Source organism: Giraffa tippelskirchi, chromosome 1, assembly GCF_054371585.1.
Source record: "Giraffa tippelskirchi isolate mGirTip1 chromosome 1, T2T-mGirTip1v1.2.pri, whole genome shotgun sequence".
NCBI classification, from domain to species: Eukaryota; Metazoa; Chordata; class Mammalia; order Artiodactyla; family Giraffidae; genus Giraffa; species Giraffa tippelskirchi.
In genome coordinates this window covers 2033808-2050384 of record NC_137275.1, presented here as the reverse complement: position 1 = coordinate 2050384, position 16577 = coordinate 2033808, and the positions used below count along the sequence as shown (strand labels likewise).

At 47.7% G+C, this 16577-nt stretch overlaps 1 protein-coding gene and 1 long non-coding RNA gene across 22 annotated transcripts in view; both read right to left on the bottom strand.

Moving 5' to 3' along the window:
* The window catches only part of GRK4 (G protein-coupled receptor kinase 4), a 55771-nt gene that overhangs the window by 31098 nt on the left and 8096 nt on the right, over positions 1-16577 (bottom strand). For 16 of the 21 annotated variants that reach the window (XM_081580020.1, XM_081580050.1, XM_081580048.1 and 13 more), the window contains exons 2-4: positions 9979-10074; positions 4877-4989; positions 1666-1743 (exon numbers count right to left, since the gene is read on the bottom strand). In XM_081580020.1, the coding sequence (XP_081436146.1) occupies positions 1666-1743; positions 4877-4989; positions 9979-10074 (287 nt within the window). Of the gene's footprint in view, positions 1-1665; positions 1744-4876; positions 5053-9978; positions 10075-16577 lie in introns of all 21 variants that reach the window. The other 5 variants (XM_081580042.1, XM_081580109.1, XM_081580092.1 and 2 more) reach the window with 1 other exon arrangement.
* On the bottom strand, positions 5379-7376 carry LOC145542113 (uncharacterized). Its single transcript, XR_014079598.1, has 2 exons — positions 6397-7376; positions 5379-6337 (listed from the first exon to the last, which is right to left on the bottom strand). It is a non-coding gene; the product is annotated as an uncharacterized LOC145542113 (long non-coding RNA).

The following is a 16577-nucleotide window of genomic DNA, read 5'->3' as shown; positions in this document are numbered from 1 at the left end:
CAGAGGAACCAGAGATCAAATTGCCAACATCCGCTGGATCACAGAAAAAGCAAGAGAATTCCAGAAAAACATCTACTTCTGCTTCATTGACTATACTAAAGCCTTTGACTGTGTGGATCACAACAAACTGTGGAAAATTCTGAAAGAGATGGGAATACCAGACCACCTGACCTGCCTCCTGAGAAATCTGTATGCAGGTCAAGAAGTAACAGTTAGAACTGGACATGGAACAACAGACTGGTTCCAGACTGGGAAAGGAGTACGTCAAGGCTGTATATTGTCACCCTGCTTATTTAACTTACATGCAGAGTACATCATGTGAAATGCCAGGCTGGATGAAGCACAAGCTGGAATCAAGATTGCCCAGAGAAATATCAGTAACCTCAGATATGCAGTGGAGAAGGAAATGGCAACCCATTCCAGTACTCTTGCCTGGAGAATCCCAGGGACGGGGGAGCCTGGTGGGCGGAAGTCTCTGGGGTCGCACAGAGTTGGACACGACTGCAGCGACTTAGCAGCAGCAGCAGATATGCAGATGACACCACCCTAATGGCATAAAGTGAAGAGGAACTAAAGACCCTCTTGATGAAGGTGAAAGAGGAGAGTGAAAAAGCTGGCTTAAAACTCAAAGTTCAAAAAAGTAAGATCATGGCAACCAGTCCCTTCACTTCATGGCAAAGAGATAGGGAAAAATTGGCAACGGTGACAGACTTTTATTTTCTTGGCTCCAAAATCACTGTGGACGGCGACTGTAGCCATGAATTAAAAGACACCTGCTCCTTGGAAGAAAAGCTCTAACAAACCTAGACAACATACTGAAAAGCAGAGATATCACTTTGTTGACAAAAAGCCTGTATAGTAAAAGCCATGGTTTTTCCAGTAGTCACATACAGGTGTGAGAGTTGGACCATCAAGAAGGCTGAGCATGAAAGAACTGAACTATGGTGCTGGAGAAGACTCCTGAGAGTCCCTTGGACAGCAAGGACATCAAACCAGCCAATCCTAAAGGAAATTGACCCTAAATATTCATTGGAAGGACTGATGCTGAAGCTTAATCTCCAATACTTTGGCGACCTGATGTGAAGAGCTGACATTGGAGAAGACCCTGATGCTGGGAAAGATTGAGGCAGGATAGGGGGTGACAGAGGATGAGATGGTTGGATGGCACATGAGTTTGAGCAAACTCCAGGAGACAGTGAAGGACGGGAAGCCTGGCGGCTGCTGCTCACAAGGTCACAGAGTCAGACACAACTGAGCAACTAAACAACAACAGAAGCAGGTGTCTGTCCCCCCCCGCCACCCCGCTCCCATACTTGCTGTATCAGCCAGGATAACTCTCCAAGCTGCACCTTTCTCCTTGACAACTTCCCTTGCTATATTGAGTTTTTCTTCAGGAAAGGTGAGGAAGAAAAAAGAAATTAACAAAAAAGATTTAAAAGCTACATAAATGAAACCTCGCTTCTACAGCTCCCAGTGGACTATCTAGGGAGCACAAAGATGTTCCCACAGTGAGTGGCAGAGATGAGTCAGACCTAAGTGGGCTTTGACTCCAAAGTCAAATGGGGTCACATTTCATTCCTTACTTATTCTAACTAAGTAAACATGGTTACGTGCTCTGATTATTTAAGTCATTTACAAATCTTTATGCTAAAGAAAAAAACGCACCTTTCCCCTGAAGAACGTGTCCAAGATCAGGAGCCCAGAGTGTCTGCGGTCCTCATCAGCGGCCACTTCATATTCTGCCTGATTGCAGAGATGACAGAAAAGAAAAATGTTAGTGAAGGTTCTTTGTGGACTTCGTAATGGTTTCAAGAATCCTCTGACTTATGGAATTGACTTGGTGCCTTGAGAACCAGTGAGCAGCTCTATTGATCAAGTGTCTGCAGCTCTTCTTTGGGAAACTGATGGCCATGAGGGGAAAAACTGGTCTATCTTTAAAGGATCAATAATGTAGTAAAGCCACAGATACCACAACGCTCCCTATATCATATTGTATTTTCAGCCCTTAAACATGGCCAAATAAAATGGAGTAAGACGAGCAACTTGGGCTGTTCTCGGCAGCGGCGTTATAGGGAAGCCCAAGAGGAACTCGGACAGCTGTGTGCGGCGCTCCCGAGGAAGTCAGTCCGCAACACCTGAGCAGGAGCCGTTCACACGCATGTGTCAGGGGTCAACCAGAGGGCAAGCAATAGCACACAGGCCAGGAAACGAAGTCACAGGCAGCACCTGATCATATCTAAACATCCCTCGAGGACTAGCAAGGAACAATGGGAAGACAGAGAAGAGAAAGAGAGAAGAGGGGGAGGTCACCAAGGCCTAGATAAGAGAACTTCAACAAGTCATTCCGTAGCGTCCCCAGGCAGAGAGATAGGAGGATGCAGAGGCCTCACGAAGCCCAAGTTCTGCAAGTGGGACCTTGAAAAGCAGTGAAGCTGAAAGCCAGATGGAGTTGAGAGAAGTGGGGAACCATGACCCGAGGAAGCTGCCCTACTGAACACACGGAGTGGACTCCAGGATGAAGGGCTGTGTGTCAGAGTCCAGCCCCCTCCCTCGTTCTGTACTCTGCTCAGGCCCGGCACAGGGGCCGTGCCCTAGGCTGGCTGCCCTCCCAGAGCTGACTTCACCCTCTCCGTTCAAAGGCATTACACTCATCAGCACACTGTCTGGCACACTGTACTCACAGACTGCTCAGCTCAAGTTCCAGGAGTTCTGGGTACGATACGGTGGACAATCGATGGGAAAGAAAGTGTTGTGCCTCTGTGATGGCCTCTGACCTGCCAACCGGACTGGCGACCATCCCGTTACTCAAACACTAACCCAGTGTTGCTGGGTATTTGTAGAAGTCATCAGAGTCTCTCTCGGTTGACTTTAACCCCAGGTAATCTGGGTGGGCCTCGTTCAACCAGTGCAAAGGCCTTTTGAGCAGAGCTGAGGCTTCCTTGAGAAGTTCTGCCTGAGGAGAGCAGCTTCACCCCACCGCTGGAGAGTCCTGTCCTGCCCTTCCTGATGGATTTCCCACCTCCAGCCAGATCTCACCATCATGAATGCTGATTCCTTGCAATAAATCTCTCAGCATATCTGTCCCCGCTTCCATGTCTTTCCTCGGCCCCTGACTGATACCGATCATCCAGCAAACACTGAGCAGGGAGCAGAGCGAACCACCATGCCAGCGGCCAGGAGCAAGAACTGGATAAGATACCATCTGTCCACTCAAGGAGCTCAAAGAACCCGTCATCACCCACTACAAGGAGAGTCGGAGCCGTAGTGATGCCTGCTGGCGTACGCAGGTGTGGCTTACGCACCCACGAGGCTACCGTCGAAAAACTAATGCTGCCACCACGGCCAGCAAGCCAGGCACCTAGCAGCTAGAGGGGTCATGATTTATCAGAAGACTCACGTGAACACCTAAAACTAACGCAGCATTATACACCGACTACAGTACAAGAGAAAATAGAAATTTTTACAAAGGAAGCATGCATGCTCAGTCACTTCACTTGTGTCCAACTTCGCGTAACCCTGTGGGACCATAAACTGCTGGGTTTCCCTGTCCCTGGGATTTCCCAGGTAAGAACACTGCAGTGGGTTGCCATGCCCCGCTCCAGGGGATCTTCTTGACCCAGGGATCGAACCCATGTCTCCTACGTCTCCCGCACTGGCAGGCAGGTTCCTTACCACTAGCACCATCTGAGAAGCCTTAAAAAGGAATATCTGGCTGCCTCCCTCCCAACCACATCTCAGCCCAGTCCAGGCACCAGTAAGGAGAGGCCAGGGAGCTCCAGGAGGAAGAGGAAGCAACAAAACCGGCAAAAGCTCCATACGGTTTTCTGAAAGAATACATGCTGCTGCTACTGCTGCTGCTAAGTCGCTTCAGTCGTGTCCGACTCTGTGCGACCCCATAGATGGCAGCCCACCAGGCTCCGCCGTCCCTAGGATTCTCCAGGCAAGAATACTGGAGTGGGTTGCCATTTCCTTCTCCAGTGCATGAAAGGGAAAAGTGAAAGTGAAGTCGCTCAGTCATGTCTGACTCTTAGCGACCCCATGGACTGTAGCCTCCCAGGCTCCTCCGTCCATGGGATTTTCCAGGCAAGAGTACTGGAGTGGGGTGCCATTGCCTTCTCCGGAAAGAATACATACAGGTACGTATTTTGAAAAAGCTAAGTCAAAGGGAAAAAATGAATAAAATCCCCATGATACAGGCTAGTACTTTGCATACAGTATGGAGTCAATACATATTTGCTGATGTAACTAGGACAGGCTAAAGCAGAGAGGGAAGTGTCATAATCTGGACACAACTGACTAAAGGTAAGAGAACTTTTATTATTAAATTCTACCAACTTTCCGTTAAGCTGCTTCTGAATTTTATAGTTTTGAAGCTGCTAGTCTTGCCAGTGCTATCTCTATGGTTTCAGAAACACAACATCTCTTAACCTAGAAGGAAATCAGGGTAAATACCGAGCTGGAGACACAGAAATGTCAAGCAGACTTAGAAGTACGGTCAACTGCATTTGCTGTGACCCTGCATCCCGCACCGGCTTTCTTCCCTGTGTGCGGTCTAGGTGGAAGCATCTCGAAGTGCTCAGGGGGCTGGAGGAGGCGGCTCTACAAGCGCTGCCTTCACCAGCCCTTCAGCCTTCTTGCAAGGGAAAGGCGCGCGTTTCAAAGCTACGTAAACACCTTTGATTCTCCAACGCTTGAGAAGTAATATGAATGAACTACTACTTTATCCGCTTTAAACCAACATGGCATGACACCGGGGCAGCTAGCTTATGGCTCGTACCTCACTGCGCGGTCTAATCACCCCAGGGAGCTCTCAAGTTAGTGTTCAGGTTTCAAAAGCACAGGCTCAAGCGGCTCAGCGCTGAGATGGGCCACTTACCACCGCATCCAGGAACTCAATCCGTCTCTTCAGGTCCCCTTTCGTGTCGCAGAACCGCCTGAAGAGAAGTCTGCCGATCGGCTGCTTGTCACAGAGGCTGCTGTAATCCTTCTCTGGGCGAGGAGAAGACCACACACCACACACACACACGCTTTTCTGAACCTCACTACTTTTACCTGACACAATACATGTCAGAAACAGTATTTGCACTATTATTGTTGAAACCACAGTTTTGTTTACTAATTCACACCGGGTTATCACAAATATTTAAAATTAAAGTGCCAAAGGCAGCTGGAAGAACAGATGAAGAAAGGTGTGTGAGAGAGACTGGGAGTTCCCTGCTCACCACACACAGGAAAGGGGGGAGTTCCCCGGGGAACCAAGGGGCAGGAAAGAGCGCTGGGTCGGTCCTTCCACTACGCCACCCACTCTGTGTGTTAGGCACAAATTACACGCATGTGAAATACACCACAGGAATGTACTACATTTGATTTTTGAAAACTTTTTGTTTTGATACATTTCTATTCTTTCACAAGTTAACAAATATATTTTTAATGATTTTTTAACTGTTTTTTTTTCTCTCTGGTGGGATAATACATTGTATACCTTACCTTACCCCAAACACTGATATTATCTTGAGAACAAGGCACTAAAATTTGGCGAAAGTGTCACAAGGACTATAAGGCAAAATCTTATGTTCAAAATAGGTTTATTTAAACTTCAGCAAGAAAATCAGTTGCTCTTTTAGCAGTGGCTCTGAACTTGAGCATAATTATGTTCAGATATTCCTATGGCTCAGATGGTAAAGAATGTGCAATGTAGGAGATCTGGGCTCGATCTCTGGGTCGGGAAAATCCCCTGGAAAAGGGTATGGCAACCTACTTCAGTATTCTTGCTTAGAGAATCCCATGGACAGAGGAACCTGGCAGGCTACAGTCCACAGGGTCCCAAAGAGTCAAGACACACCTGAGCAACTAACAGTTTCACTTTTTTTTCACATTCCTAAACCAGCTATAAAGGTGAAGAATTAAGCGAAATTCATGAAAAGCAAGCAGGCCCTAAGAAATTCCTCAATTAAAGGGTTTATTAATGCCAAGTATAAGTAGGAACAAAATCCTGTTTAGATCACTGAGTCTGCACGTGGGGAATGCAGCCAAGGACACAAAATCATGTTTGCCATTGCACGACTGCTTTTTCAACAAATGTCAGCAGCAGTTTGGCAAAAATTCTGCCACCCACTTTATCTAATTGGGCTACCACATTTTATTTAGGGATACTCACTAACTACATTTAACAAACACAGGACATAAGGTAGTTAAAGGGATGATGTTTTTAACAGTTGAGAGGGATTTTGGTTTGTTTTTTGTTTGTGGCTGCACCTCGCAGCAGGTGGAACTTCTTTGAGTGGAGACCAGGCTGCCAGCCCTCACCCCCTGCAGTGGAGGCGTGGCGTCCTCACCACTGGGGGACCAGGCATCTAACCCATGACCCCTGCAGTGGAGGCGTGGCGCCCTCACCACTGGGGGACCAGGCATCTAACCCATGACCCCTGCAGTGGAGGCATGGCGCCCTCACCACTGGGGGACCAGGCTTCCAGCCCTCGCCCCCTGCAGTGGAGGCGTGGAGTCCTCACCACTGGGGGACCAGGCTGCCAGCCCTCGCCCCAGGCAGTGGAGGCGTGGCGTCCTCACCACTGGGGGACCAGGCATCTAACCCATGACCCCTGCAGTGGAAGCACGGAGTTTAACCCCTGGACAGCCAGGGAAGTCCAAAGCTGAGAGCTGTAAACTCTTTGCTCCCACACTCGGAGGCTCATAGATCTTCCTGGTTTCCAGCAGTGTGGCAGATGGAGCACAGCTATGCTGGCCTTCTCACCCAGGCTCCTACTGAAAGGACCAAAGACAAAACCACAACAGAAAGGAAAAAAGAATACAGGTGTCCTCAGGAGTCAAGAGATCTGAGGATTGCATGGGCTTCCCAGGTGGCTCAGTGGTAAAGAAATCGCCTGCAATGTAAGAGACACAGGTTTGATCCTTGAGTCAGGAAGATGCCCTGGAGGAGGAAATGGCAACCCACTCTAGTGTTCTCACTTGGGAAACGCCATGGACAGGGAGGCCTGGGGGGCTACAGTCCATGGGATTGTAAAGAGTCGGACACACCTGAGCATAGGCTCCGTCCGGACGGAACCTCGCTGACCCACTCACCTTCCAGAACCCCATGCAAGAGAGGGGTGCCCAGGAAAGCTGAACCACACAACCACAGAGGAAGCCCCTCTCTTAAATTAGACATACATTAAATTTTATAATTAAGCATACATTACGTTTTTTTTTTGTTTTGTTTGTTTTGTTTGTTTGTTTTTTTTTGTTTCTTAAATTCTTTTTTTTAAAATTTTTTTTTTATAAATTTATTTATTTTAGTTGGGGGCTAATTACTTTACAATATTGTAATAGTTTTTGCCATACATTGACATGAATCAGCCATGGGTTTACATGTGTTCCCCTTCCTGGACCCCCCACCCACCTCCCTCCCCATCCCATCCCTCTGGGTCATCCCATTGCCCCGGCCCTGAGCCCTTGTCTCATGCATCGAACATGGAATGGTGTTCTGTTTCACATATGATAATATACATGTTTCAATGCTATTCTCCCAGAACGTCCCACCCTCACCTTCTCCCTCAGAGTCCATAAAATTGTTCTATGCATCTGTGTCTCTTATTCTGTCTCGCATATAGGGTTATCGTTACCATCTTTCAAATTCCATATATATGCATTACGTTTTATAATTAAATTTACATTAAATTTTCCCAAGCCGAAGATTAAAGGCTCCGATAAATGTTAAACAGGACAAAAGAAGGTTGATCCAGAGGTAGAGACATCTCAGAGGCATTCCCAGCAGTTAAGGAGAAACAAAACCTTTGAGAAGGAATAAAAAATTAACCACAAAATGTAAAGATCCAGAGGGACACAGTAAGCAATAAAAATTGCTTCAGGAGCTGTAATAACAGAATGAGAAAGAAATCAAAGAGGACAGAATGGAGAGCAGAAAGGATGACTGGTGGGTACAATCTAGGAGGAGCAAGAGACAAATAAACTAGAAGAAATCAATAGCTCTGTCAAAGTATTCGGAAGACCCTCCTGGGCAGAGTGTGAGGTTCAGTTCAGAACATTTTCTTGTTTCTGGCTCCAGCCACACTTAACAGCTTCTAGATCGCATGGAATACACATACCTATAATACTATACTACTGTATCAGATTTTAATTTGTTAGGACAATCTATGGACCAAGATACACAGAAGGCAAGCAGCAGACCCCACAAGCAGTTCAGAGCGGCTGAAAGAGGACATGCGGGGAAGTCAATGTGGAGGCAAATGAAGCTTCAAGGAGGAAAAAAAAAAAGACAGATCAGAGCCTCGAACGGCCTAGATGCCACACCGAGGAGTCTCCTTCTGTCCTGGAAGAGCGGATAAAAACAGTAACTATTGGAGATAATTTCCTCCTCTGACCGTGCGCCAGTGCACCTGTGAGTCCTCTCCGTGTATCATCGCGTTTGATCTTCACAGTTACATGTACAAGTCGGGCATTTGGAAGACAGCAGAGACCTATGGGACATGCGCACGTCCGAGGGCCATCTAGAAGGACCCGGGCCGTGGAGGGGGCGAGGGGCAGCGAGCGGGGCTCGGGGGACCAGCCAGCGGAAGAGCAGTCGCAACTGAGGGAGGCAGCAGGCACGGGAGGAAGGGGCCGGTTTCTCGTGACAAACACGCCTCAGAAGGCAACGGGTTCCAGTTCCGAGTCCCTCAGGGGTGAGGCGGCAACGACAGGGAGGCGTGAGGCCCACTCTCGGGGACGCTGAGGACACCGCAGGCTCGGAGCAGCCAGTACTGAGCTGCACCAAGGTCTGCATCGTGTGGGCAGCACAGGGCAGACAGAGGTCCTCCTCGGATATGCGTGCACTCTCCAGACCAACACCCCTGAGCTTTACACGGCAAAACAGTGAAAATGGTCACTTCTGTTATGTTTATTTTACCACAGTTAAAAAAAAAACTTGTATATGAATAAGTTTGGCCACCTGATGTGATGAACCAACTCATTGGAAAAGATTGAAGGCGGGAGGACAAGGGGACGACAGAGGGTGAGATGGTTGGACAGCGTCACCGACTCGATGGACATGAGTTGGAGTAAGCTCCGGGAGTTGGTGATGGACAGGGAGGCCTGGTGTGCTGCAGTCCATGGGGTCGCAAAGAGTCGGACACGACTGAGCGACTGAACAACAAGAAAAAGATGAAAAACATGGGTAAAATCAGAGTTAGCAAAGTCACAGGCAAGGGTAAGATGATACAGACTTTGCGGAAGGCAACTTGGGAATATCAACATTTTGAATGCATGTCCTTTGAATTGGAAATCAGATCTGTAAACAAACACAGTGATGACTGCCCTTACACATGGCTCTACACACGACTCGCCCTACACGTGACTTCTTACGCTCACGTCAGGACCTGTAGCTAACTCTCCCTCTTACAGCTGTAGAGTGGTCCATAACACTGACATATCTTATTGTTTATCTGACCACTCCTTTCCTGAAGTTCCCATCAAGAATTCCTGTCCACATGTATAGAGAACTGTCTGGAAGGAGAATGAGAGATGGTTACCAGCGTTCCCTTCTAGAGGGGATGATTGCTACATTTCTCTTCAGTTCTATCTAGAACGATGGGCCTATATTACATCTTAAAGAACGTTCTTAATTTTATTTATTCTTATTTATTTATTTGGTTGTGCCGCACAGCTTGTGGGATCTTAGTTCCCCAACCAGGGATCGAACCCAGGCCCACAGCAGTGAAAGGGTGGAGTCCTACGTACTGACCACCAGGGAATTCCCAAGGTCTTTTTAATGCAAAAGTCAGCAGCCACATACTTTATAATGTTTATATCACACATTAGAAAACCTATGCAGTTTTTTCCTGTGAAGAATCCTGATGGTATAAGGAGAATCTATTATAGAGGATTTGAAGCAAACAGGGGACTCAAGAAAAATAACATCCAACAAAGGGAAACAGCACACGCTGGATGCGGCCTCCAGAGAGGCGGGCACGTCTCCGTACTCACCGATGGACTGGCGAAGCTCACTGCACTGGCTGACGGGGGGCAGTCTCAGCATCTCCCTCCATTTCCTACTACGACCACTTTTTTTGTTAAACCCTCCTAAAAAACAAACAAACAAAAAGTATTTCTGTAACATTCAGGACTATGCATTTCTAACAGCTACATACTTCCACTCATGTGTTCCCTGGGTTGGGAAGATCCCCTGGAGGAGGGCATGGCAGCCCACTCCAGTATTCCTGCCTGGAGAATCCCAGGGACAGAAGAGCCTGGTGGACTACAGTCCATGGGATGGCAAAGAGTCAGACGCGCCTGAAGTGACGGAGCACGCACGTGCACGCGTGCGCACACACAGTGATAAATGGTATGAAACAAAACCAAGCCATGCGAAGGTGGAGGGTGCTCGTTGGGCTGAGATGTGACCAGGAGAGGCCCCTCTGGGTCACACGTGGGCAGAGACCTCGGAGGTGAGGATGCAAGCCTCCGAAAGGTCTAGGAGGACCGTCCCTAGAAAGACAAGAATGGTAGGAAGAGCAATTAGACAATAGTTTAGAAAGATGTTTTCGTTTATTTTTTATTTGGCTGTGCCAGGTCCCAGCTGCAGCCTGCAGGCTTCTCTCTGGTTGCAGTGCCCAGGCTGCAGCAAGCAGGTTCTGCAGTTGAGGGGCAGGGGCTTAGTTGCCCCAGAGCATCTGGGATGGTAGTTCCCCAAGCAGGGATCAAATCCCCATCCCCTGCAATGGAAGGCAGATTCTTAAGCACTGGACCACCAGGGAAGTCCCTTTCATCTTTATTCTTGATAACCTTCCTTACTCTGAAGTTTGAGCTGAATGAATGAACACTGGCACTCCCATTGTCTTCTTGGGGCAGGGGTAAAAAATTGTGCTATTTGAGCACAACTGAATACTAAAGAGCAACGAGAATGAACATATTCTGACCACCTACAACATGCATGGATTTCAAAAACAATCCTGAGCAAAGGAAAGTGAGTGAAAGTTGCTCAGTTGTGTCTGACTCTTTGAGACCCCATGGATTATTTATTATACAGTCCATGGAATTCTCCAGGCCAGAATACTGGAGTGGGTAGCCTTTCCCTTCTCCAGGGGATCTTCCCAACTCAGGGATCAAACCCAGGTCTCCTGCATCGCAGGTAGATTCTTTACAGCTGAGCCACCAGCGGAGCCCAAGAACACTGGAGTGGGTAGCCTATCCCTCCTCCAGCAAATCTTCCCGACCCAGGAATCGAACTGGGGTCTCCTGCATTGCAGGAGGATTCTTCACCAACTGAGCTACCAGGGAAGCCAAAGGAAGTTGGACAGAAAAGAATTCAGACAGTATAATTCCACTGATATAAATTTCAGAAATAGCTGAAACTAATTTATAGTTACATAAATCAGAGTAATAGTTACCTATGGGTAGGGGCCTGGCGTGCTGCAGTCCACGGGGTCGCAAAGAGTCAGACACGGCTGAGCAACTGAACAACAACGACGACAAGGAAGGTATGCTGATAATTTTTTTTTAATATTTTTTATTGGAATATAATTGCTTTATAAGGTTGTGTCCCTTTCTGCTGTACATCATGAATCAGCCACACTGCATACATAGACCCCCTCCCTCGTGAACCTCCCTCCCACCAGGATGTCACAGAGCACTGAGCTCAGCACCCCGACAGGGGAATGGATAAAGATGATGTGGTACATACATACGATGGAATACTACTCAGCCAAGAAAAGGAACGCAATTGGGCCAACTGCAGCAACGTGGATGAGCCCAAAGCCTGTCATACAGAGTGAATGAGTCAAAAAGAGGAATCCACTGTCATTATTCAGTTACTAAGTCATGTCTGACTCTCTTTGCGACCCCATGGACTACAGCACACCAGGCTTCCCTGTCCTTCACTGTCTCCTGGAGCTTGCTCAAACTCACGCCCACTGAGTCGGTGATGCCATCCAACTATCTCATCCTCTGCCACCCACTTCTCTTCTTGCCCTATCTTTCCCAGCATCGGGGTCTTTTCCAACAATAGGCTTCACATTAACATATATACAGAATCGAGAAAAATGGCACTGATGAACCCATTTGCAGGGCAGGAGTAGAGGTGAAGATTTAGAGAATGAACTTGTGGACATAGTGCGGGAAGGAGGAGACAAACGGAGAGAGTAGCATTGACTTCTGAGCACTATCGTGTATGAAACAGAGCTAGTGGGAAGCCGCTGCACCCCACTGTCTTTTGACAAGTGTTAGCATGGTACATCTTTCTCCATCTCTATTTTTAACCTCCATGCATCTCTCAAGATGGGTTTCCTGTAGACAACATAGAGTTGGGTCTTGTTTTTTCATACACTCTGACAATCTCTTAGAATCGATACATTTAGACCACTCACGTGAAAAGTGATCACTAACATAGTTGGATTACCACCTACAATATTAGTTATTCTTTTCACAGTTATAATTGATCATATTATGAAACAATTTTCTCATCTTTCTTAGTATACATACTTCTCTTTAAATTGTTTTTAGTGGTTGTCTTAGAGTTAATAATATATACTTATGACTAATCCAAGTCCACTTTCAAATAACACTATGCCACTTCACAGGCAGTAAAATCACCGTATTAAAAAAAACTTCAAAGTAAAGATTGAGGGCAGGAGAAGGGGACGACAGAGGATGAGATGGTTGGATGGCATCACTGACTCAGTGGACGTGAGTTTGAGTAAGCTCTGGGAGTTGGTGATGGACAGGGAGGCCTGGCGTGCTGCAGTCCATGGGGTTGCAGAGTCGGACATGACTGAGCGGCTGAACTAAACTGGAAACTGGAACTTCTTCATTTTTGAGGGATATTTTCATAAGAAATTCTGGGTAGTTTCTCCGAAGTCAGATGTAATTCCTATCTTTCGTCCTCTAAGAAGTAAGGTGTTTTTCTCTCTGGCTTCTTCCTGGTTTTCTTCTTTACCTTTGATTTCCATACCTTTGGGGTTGTATGTTTCTCCATAGTTACCATCTTATTTTTGTGTATTTGGTGTGATTTCCACATCTTTGAATGGAATTTGCCTAGGTGTAGTTTTGGGGGACATTTATCCTAGTTGGTGTTTTCTGAGCTTCCTGGATTTGTGGCTTGATGTCTGACATTAGTGTGGGGAAATTTTCAGTCGTTATTGTTTCAAATGTCTCTTCCACTCCTGTCTCTGTTTCTTCCCCTTCTCGTCTTCCCTTCTATGCATGCCACGCCCTTTGCAGCTCTCTCACAGTTCTTGGGTGTTCTGATCTCTTTTCAGTCTTTTTTTTCTCCTTTTCAGTTTCAGAAGTTTCTACTATCACATCCTGAAGCTCAGTCTTTCCTCAGCCCTGTTCAGTCTACAAATGAGCCCACCAAAGGCATTCTTCTTTTAAAAAAATTATTCATTTTTGGCTGTCCTGTTAATTCCAATGTTCCTACTTTTACTCAGACTGCGAAGCCATGAAGAAGGTGAAGGATAAGGCTGACACACCCAGCATGAACTTTAACAGAATCACGCTGGCTGGTGTGTTGAGAACAGACTGCAGGGTCAGAAAGGCAGAAGTGAGCAGAAGCAGCAACTGCATCTTCCAGGTGGAGGTGGTGAGAGGTCAGAGTCGGTTACATTTTGAAGAGAGATACAAAAATAATTGTCCATTGACTGGGGATGGTGTATAAGGAACAAGGCAACTCTAGGATTTTGGGCCTGAGCTTTAGCTGAAATGCTGAAAGAAAAAATTGGGGCAGCAGAGTTAAGATTCTAGTTCTGACTTTTTTTTTGTGCATTGAGGTCTAGAAGCAGTGATGCCAAGTGGGCAGGTGGATAGGTTATCTGCAGATCCGTACCCTGAGGCTGCTGCGACAGGTCACGGCAGGCTTCGTGACTCAGACAACAAGCACCCATTTTTCATGGCTCTGAGGCTGGGGATTCCGAGATCAAAGTGTCAGCAGATCTGGTGCCTGGTTTATATACAGCTGTCCTCGTTCTATCCTCACACAGCCTTTCCTCGGTACCTGCTCTCTGCTTGCTGCTGCTGCTAAGTCGCTTCAGTCGTGTCCGACTCTGTGCGACCCCATGGACGGCAGCTCACCAGGCTCTGCCGTCCCTAGGATTCTCCAGGCAAGAATACTGGAGTGGGTTGCCATTTCCTTCTCCAGTGCATGAAAGGGAAAAGTGAAAGTGAAGTTGCTTAGTCGTGTCCGACTCTTAGCGACCCCATGGACTACAGCCCACCAGGCTCCTCCGTCCATGGAATTTTCCAGGCAAGAGTACTGGAGTGGGGTGCCGTTGCCTTCTCCGATGCTCTCTGCTTAAAAGGGTGTTAATCATCAAAAGCCTTCCCCCTTACAAACTCATCCAACCAGTTACCCCGCTAAGGCCCTGCCTCCAAATCCCTTCCCAGTGGGCCCCAGAGTGTCAGTAGATAACTTTGGGGTGGGGTAGGGAGCAGGCATTGCGTCCACAGCGGCAGGCTGGAGACACACGTGTTGGAGAACGCTGACGGCCACCCAGCCTTGCCGCCGGGGAAGTCCCCGTCCTCACGCTTTCTGAGCAAGATGACACTGAGACGGAACAGAAAACCAAGACATTTTCCAACAAGGCAAAACCTGCCTTTTTGAAAAAATTTATTTATTCGGCTGCATGAGGCCTTCGTTACAGCATGTGGGGTCTCCAGTTGCGGCAGGTGAACTCTCAGTTGTGGCATGTGGGACCCAGTTCCCTGAAACTCGGGCCCCCTGCATTGGGAGCTTGGAGTCTCGGCCACAGGACACCAAGGAAATCCTGAGGGAAAACTTGCTTTCTCCCACGGCACCAGTTCCAGACAGCCTCCCAGGTGGCTCAGTGATAAAGAATCTGCCTCTGAATGTGGAGACTCAGGTTCGATCCCCGGGTTGGGAAGATTCCCTGGAGGGGAAAATGGCAACCCACTCCAGTATTCTTGCCTGGAGAATTCCATGGGCAGAGGAGCCTGGCAGGGTGCAGTCCATGGGGTCGCAAAGAGTCGGACACGACCGAGTGGCCAAGTGTGCACACGCCCGTTTCAGAGGAATCACGCAAATACAGTGAAGTTATTGTCACCGGAGGAAACTTCCCGAAACATCCTGGACCATTCATCAGCTCAGTGAGGGTGAGGTTCGGGAGGAGGCCTTGTCAAACAGGGGAACTGACCTCATCTCATGCTCTCTTTGTGGCAAATGTTTGGAGCCAGGGCAGCTACACCGCCCGCTGGAAGCACTGTCTGTGGTCCCAGACCGTGGAGCCCCACACCCAGCTTTTCACACAGCAGATCTGCCGCTAGGTCCCAGTGAATGAAAATGACGTGGAGTTAGATGAAGTGCTTTACAGACTCCTGAGCATCTTAGGTCCTGACGACTGCAGCCAATAATCAAGGTTTCATGCCAGAGAAAATGTGTGTATGTTCCCTCGTCAGAAATAAGTGGGAATTTCACATTAATGTGAATATGGCCTGCATTGTTTTTAGTATAAGATACCTAACATGAAACTATTTTTAAAAATCAATAGCAATATGAGTAATAGAACATTAATTAAAACAGAGGCTATCACCGTATGAGTTTCAGCTTAACTCTGTGATATTCGTCTCCCAGGCTGGTCTTTCTGCTTTGCAGTTTAAGGTAAAACATTATAAGGCACCGAGCTCCCATTCAGTGTCGGGAGAGGAGCCTCACTGGGAGCAGACACTTTCGTCAAGTCCTGTCGTGGACTTGATGGGTCAGTCTGGCAGGCACACGGAGGCCCAGAAACTATTAAAGGCCTTGCTGGTGTCGCTCTGCATACCAAGTTCCCCAAGAATATTCTCCCCTTTCATCATGGCTTCACTCAATCAACCTGAAATATTACGTCGGACACTTTGTAGTTTTTGACAGTTAATGGACTGAAAACTTTTATGATTTAAATATTTTAATTCAGCTGATTTGTTCCCATCTCTGTTGTTCTGTGTGTCCGTCACTTATGAGCTTAAGATCTGATATCCTGTAAGTCAGAAATTATTTATTGGTGGCGTCTGCTTTGGAAATGAAATTTGGGCTGAAGGTTGGCAGATGATATCACAGTTAGAAACAGGAATATTTTTAAGGAACAGGCATTAAAAATTTTACTTATGTGGCTACGCTGGGTCTTAGTTGCAGCATGCAGGATCTAGTTCCCTGACCAGAGATCCAACCCCGGGCCCCCTGCGTCAAGAGCATGAGTCTTAGCCACTAGATCACAAGGAAGTCCCATGGAAAATGGCATTCTGTGGGGGAGAGCTGCTTATAATCAGAGACCCAGGAGGCTTCCCAGGCCCTGCTCTCACTCACATCCCATGTCCTGCCTGCCACCAGGCCCCGTTACTTCTGCCCCTAGATCCTCTAGCGTCTGCCCCTCCTCTCCTCATCCTGTCATCCCTTTTGTCCGGACCCAGCATTTCTCAGGGGAACTGGGCCAGAGCCTCACCCTGACTTCCCTTGCCTCCCGTCTATCTCTCTGACTACGCCAGTGTGATCTTACCAAACACAAAGCTGACCGTGAAGGCCCCTCCCCAGGCAGTGGTTTCCAGCCTCTGCTCTCCGGGACTCTCCTCGGTGCCACCCCTGTGGACGTCACACAGCT